Genomic DNA, 6,000 nt, shown 5'->3' on the forward strand with positions numbered 1-6,000 from the left:
AGTCATATGTATATATTTAAGTATTTCTCTATGTGTATGCATCTCTGCAGTGATGATGTCAGTCTGAGTAGAAATGCAGATAAAGCATTTCTCAAGCCAAAATGGGCCAAAGCTAATTTTCCCCATATAAACTTTGGTTTGGCCCTTATTTATCAAAACCAGAAAAAGTTTGACAGTAAAGGGGATCCAAGTTGGCTATCCCAAGAAAAAAATAGAAGTTAGGGCCTTTCTTAAGACTCACTTTATAGGAACCGTATGCACAACTTTCACTTTCTAGAAAGTGGTTTTCTCTTGAACACACATCAGAACCATTCATCATCACATAATTGCAAGTTGTCAGTCAGAGCCGCACCCTTCACGCAGTGGCAGGCCGCCAGCACATCTGTCAGAAGCACTCACAAGCTTCCGTGTATTATTGTAATCCCCTACAAAAGGAACAAACCCATTCATCCTGTCCACATTTTCCAAATCAGATGACAACTGTAAACCCTGAGCCTGGAAAAATAATAGCACTTACCCTAAAAATGCCACACTTGGCAGGTGACCACAAGCTAAATACCAGTGAGCAAATTGAAAATAATTCTAATCTCTACATCTAAGACAAAAGTTTTAGGGGGCTGGGTTCTTCATGAAAGAGGAAAGCTGGATTCTGTGCATACAACAAAATGGTCTCTAATAGTGAAACAGGCTGTGGGGTTAAATCACTGTACCCAATCTGCAAACACTCACTTACTGCACACTGGACTTCATTAGGAGAAATCTAACCTCCTTCTTTACTGTCTCTATTCTCTTTTTTGATTTCTTATGTTTTCTTTCTCCTTTGCCTAGAATAATCTAGTCTTTATGCTAACACATACTCTTTTCTCCTGTACCTTTTGAAATAGGTATCTGCCTTCTGCTCAGACAGATTCCACAGGTAACACCTCCAGGACAGTCTGGATTTGATGAATGTGAGGACTTGGGCCAATGAGTAGAAAGCAGACAAGAGTCTCAGATATGATGTTCAAGACTTTCATGAAGAATTATACAGATTTCAGTGAATTAAGTACTGTTTTACATAGGGCTTCAAAAGCTTATTTGCAGAGTATATGCGTATGAGAGCCACAAATATTTAGGAGAATGGAGTAATAATAAGCTTTATCTCTGTACCTTAGCTAATTCTTTTGCGTTCTCTCTCTGGAGAAATCGGACAGCAATGTTCACCAGCACATTTCACAGAATGAAACACATGCCATTCCCTTCGAGACAACAGTACAGCCACATCAACCCAGCAAGACCTTCAGAGTAGCTTTGCCTCAGCCAGTGAGGCTGCAGAGAGAGACTAACGCTTCCCTCTAACCAGCCAGATCTTTATACATGCTCAGATGCAGAAGTGAAGCTCTCTGAGTCCATTTCCAATCCTTTACTCCAGGAACTTTAGAGGAGCAGGAGCAGACAGCCAGAATGCATGACCAGTCACAGGGATGGGGCCGGCAAAGGCCTGTGCAGGCCACACTGCAATTGGGCATTTTTTTCAGCCTTTGACAGGCAGAATGCATATTATATATACAGATATATATATAAACATGCATTTATGAAATTATTTGAAAGATATATGATGGGTGACCTGCTACAAAATTTATTTCCAAGAGAAAGAAATTCTCCTGAGTGATACAGCCAGGAGTAAATTATACCATCTCAGTGCACAAAGGGAGATTAATACTGTTACAAATCAAACTCTCAGTTGTGCTTCACACCTATATTCACACAGCACTGTTGTTCAAGCTAGTTTTAAGGAAAATACAGCAATTTTCCAACTGTCTCCAAAAAATCCCTCTGTACTGTAAAAACTGCCATTCAGGAGCTGCTCTGCTGGATGGTCACACAGACTGCTCTAGCTGGTTCACTCCATTAGACTGAAGTTGGAATATAGGAATAAAGGAGCTGATCAGCACTCCTGCAAAATATGCTGGTTTCAAAAACACTGGTGGATGAATAAAAATCAACCCTTCAGTTCTTTCATGACTCAGTTTCTCAGATAGAAATATAGTTTCTCAGATAGATGATCTTTTATCTCACACAATTACTGGAGAATTTAATTTTCTTGCAAAAGGGTAATATAAGCAGCTTTACACACAACAATATTCTTTTTCAATTACACTATCTTAACTTTTACATATTTTTAAAGTTTACTTGACATTTTTTCAGAATTATGCCATATTCAGTAATTCTTAATTTTTGTCCTGAATGAAGACCAAATTTCACTAACTCTGAAAGAAATTAATTTTGGTCTTGAGACATCATGAGGTAATAATATCTGCTGTAAAAAGGCTAAGTCAAGACAAATGAATGCTTTCACTTTTTAAATATATATGTGATATAAACACAAACAAATATAAGTACAACATATGGTCAACTAGAAATAAATGAAACTGAAAACACTTTACAATGGCATGGCAAGTATCCAAACTAAAATTCAGGTAGCAGATGGCATGAATAGGATACATGTTAGAAACAGGCAATTTCAGTTATCTTTGAATAGTTCATGAACAGAAAAATTTGGCAAAGCACAATTTTTTTTAAAAATTGACTTGAAAAATAACATTGCATAATAGAGGCAACAACTGAAAACACAACTATGCAAAGTTGTTAAGCTCATTCTAACCATAGTTTCATAATAAGTATTAAATGATTACATGAGAGAAAAGAGATGCCCCAAATAGCCATGGAAAATGTTATAATTAATTATTCCAATTGGGGCTCAGAATTTCCTTTCAATTATTATTATCACCTAAAAGTAGCCAAAAGATCTTGCTCACCAAGTTCATTCCTAGCTTTTGTGCAATCTGCAGATAAAAAAAAAAAAAATTGAGTAAGATCTGGATCTCCACATTTCTTTAAGCCATTATTCAAACAAATTTCAATGGACTTTATTCATCAGAAGTCAAATTTGCCTACGTGTCATAAAAAAAATTACATTCTTTAAAGACATACAGTGAGAAAGACGCAAAATAAATTATTTTTAGAAACCAAGCAAGAATCTGTGGGCACAAAAGAGATTAATCTCTTTTTAACTTATTTTTTTAGAAATCAAAAGTCAAGTGGATCTCTGAAATACCAAAATTTGATAAGCAGGACAGAGACTAATTTCCTAAACATTTCATTGAGGTACTTATAAATGCTGTGAATAGTCAGCCAGGCAAGTCACCTAGGAATCAATGCATCAGATATTATACTTTTGCCTTCATATTCCCCTCCCTCATTCTCCTTTCTACATAAAAATGTGTCATACAGAAAAATCTATTAGCTCAAATCCATGAAGTTATTCAGATATCTAAATGCAATTTAAGTGCCTAATTGCCATTTGTGTAATTGGGAGTTAGATAGCTAAACAATAGTTTGGGTGTATTCCATTGAGATGTAAGCTTTTCTGTTAATGAAAATCCCAACATTATCTCTAAGAAAAAAACAGTAAGAGAGTCCTCAACCATTCCATTCTTAGTTTATATTAAAATGGAAAACAATTAAAAGGGGAAAAAGATTCTGCCTGCATAAATATAGGCAGAAAAAAAAAACAGTGTCATTTTCACAAAATTTCATAAAATATATGATTTTTATTTACCAGGCTAGCTGTTAACAGACATGATAAGTACCTCCAAAAATTAGGAAAAAAGGAAGTTTATTGACCCACTACAATTCCAGAAACATTTAGTAAGAATTGGAGAAGCTGTAACCCAATTCAAATGATACGTATTTCTCTTTTTTCATGCTAATAAAGAGAATTTGATCCCTGTTAAAAGGGAAGGTTTTTCAGAAGTCTTTATCAACAGCACCTTCAGGCTGGCATAATAGAGGCACAGCAAAATCAACAGATGCTTCTGAGCATCTCAATAACCAAGGTCTGGGTCTTTGGAAGGATGACTACTCTGCTGTTTCATAACTGTCATTTGAAAAAAGGAAAAATAATGTTTAATGACAGCTGGGTTTTACTGCCCAGATGAATTGGAATATGTAGAACCCAAGTATTTTCTGTACATTGAATGCTTATGCAACTTATTTATACATCTGTGTGCTTACTGCTAGAACAGATACGTACACAATTGCAGCATTCAAAAAACAGACAGCGGTTTTAGGAATGGTGCTTGAATCAAATGCATCTCATTTTCAAAGCTGGTGGGCCTTGTCATTTTGGAAGCTGAAGTTTTAAGTGCTGAGCATATCCCAAAAATCAGCCCCACTGTTACAAGCTGGGCATCTGAAGTCAGTCACCATAACTGATCACTGGGTCACTGGAAGGTATGGTCAGAGTGTACACAACTACAGAGGCAAGGCTCTATGCTGAATATCACTCCCAACAGAAAAAGGGATGTTATATAATACCTTTCAGACAAAGCAATACAGAAGTGACCAGCTGCAAATATGTTTTGAGAATTCACAGCCTCCCTGGGGGGAGTCAGCTATCTCTGTTGGAGACTGTAATCCTTTCTGTACCTCTGACAGCCCTATCGTGGGTCCTTCTAACACAACTCACAAAACCTATGGTGTACATCCTATCTTGGAAGCCTGGAACACAACAAAAGCTAATAAGGGGCTGTCAGAAGTGTCAGTAGTCACTCCATATATTAGGAGCCCCACTCAAGCAGAGATCTCTTGGGCCCATGAGTCCTGTCCTGGGTAAGTGCAGGAACCATACAATAATCAGCAGCAAAGTCTGCAGGACTCACCAAGCTCCATGTGGCTACACTTCAAAATAAACATGGTTCTGCTTTCAGAGTGGTTATAAGCACAGGGGTTCAGCGGACTTTCATTTTTCTTTCCCTTCTTGCCCACTGACTAACAGTACTGCAAAACAACAGCTACAGCTCTCATCTTTTCCATGTCCCAGAGCACAGGAGATTACCTGACTTCATAAAAGAAAGATCCTGTATTGAGGATATCCTCACTCTCTCTCTAATAAAAAACCAAAAATTATAAAACTTTTTTAAATTTAGAAGTGCATCAGAAAATTTAAACTTAGTTCTTAATACAAATTAAATGAATCCTAGCGGCCCAACTATCAGTTTCAAACCAGTAAATCAGTGTGCTTAATGTCAGCATCCAATAAAGCAGAAACATATGCTCTGCTTCACTAATGGCATAAAGAACTTTCCCTGATTGCCTTTTGGTTGGAGCCAAATATTTGTTGGCTAAAACAAGATTTATTTTAGAAACATTAATTTTCTATAGCATGCAGACTGATTCATTTTCCACTAAAATCTGTGAGATTACTTTTAGTTTTAAAAGACTTCCATAATGGTTTCTACACAAGACCTATCAAATTATATTTCTTGGCCCATAACAGAAATCTATCGTTTCTCCTGGCTAAGAAACCTTCCCACAGTATATTATAGTACAATATGTGAGCTACTGTGTTTGAAGTCACAGCTTATTTTATCAAGCCTTTGGTTCTACAAAAGAACCAAATTATTTTCTACAGCTAAGTAGCGCTTTCAAAATAGATCAGTGTCTTCTTTGTGTTCCCTTTGTTTGAAAAAAAATACTACATGCTAAGGTGACAAAATATCAAATATTTAATATATAACTGTTGAAATATACGCACACACACACACACACACACATACACAGTGTATATCACACACAAACAGGATACTAGATCTGTGTGACAGCTGCTAAGCTTCCATTTTTCTCATGCATTTGCACCAAGAAGCAAGAAGTTAGGTTTTCCAGAAAGTTCAATTCTCTTTCAAGCACTCAAAAAATGTGAAGAATTTCTCTGAAGTGTCCCTGCTATTCACACAACTGAAAGTTTTAAGAAATGAAACATTTTTTTGTGACTAAATAAGAGCTGTTGAACACTAAGACCATTTGAAACCTAGTCCAGCAGGGGAATCTCACAATGAGATAAAGTCCAGCTAGCAACTTTGATGTAACAATTCTTTACATTTGGGGCATAATACATTTGTATTATCTAAGCAAGAACTGCAAGATTGACCTCATAAAATGTAAATTTTACTTTTCAAT

At 36.4% G+C, this 6,000-nt stretch overlaps 1 protein-coding gene across 50 annotated transcripts in view; it reads right to left on the bottom strand.

The window, feature by feature from the left end:
- The window catches only part of SOX6 (SRY-box transcription factor 6), a 369,681-nt gene that overhangs the window by 184,794 nt on the left and 178,887 nt on the right, over positions 1–6,000 (bottom strand). For 20 of the 50 annotated variants that reach the window (XM_086893202.1, XM_086893189.1, XM_086893188.1 and 17 more), the window contains one exon: positions 2,799–2,825. The exons of the other annotated variants lie outside the window; for them this stretch is intronic. In XM_086893202.1, the coding sequence (XP_086749328.1) occupies positions 2,799–2,825 (27 nt within the window). The remainder of the gene's footprint in view (positions 1–2,798; positions 2,826–6,000) is intronic. 50 annotated transcript variants of the gene reach the window in all.

Source organism: Cyanistes caeruleus, chromosome 6 (genome assembly GCF_971803275.1).
Source record: "Cyanistes caeruleus chromosome 6, bCyaCae1.hap1.1, whole genome shotgun sequence".
Classification (NCBI taxonomy): domain Eukaryota; kingdom Metazoa; phylum Chordata; class Aves; order Passeriformes; family Paridae; genus Cyanistes; species Cyanistes caeruleus.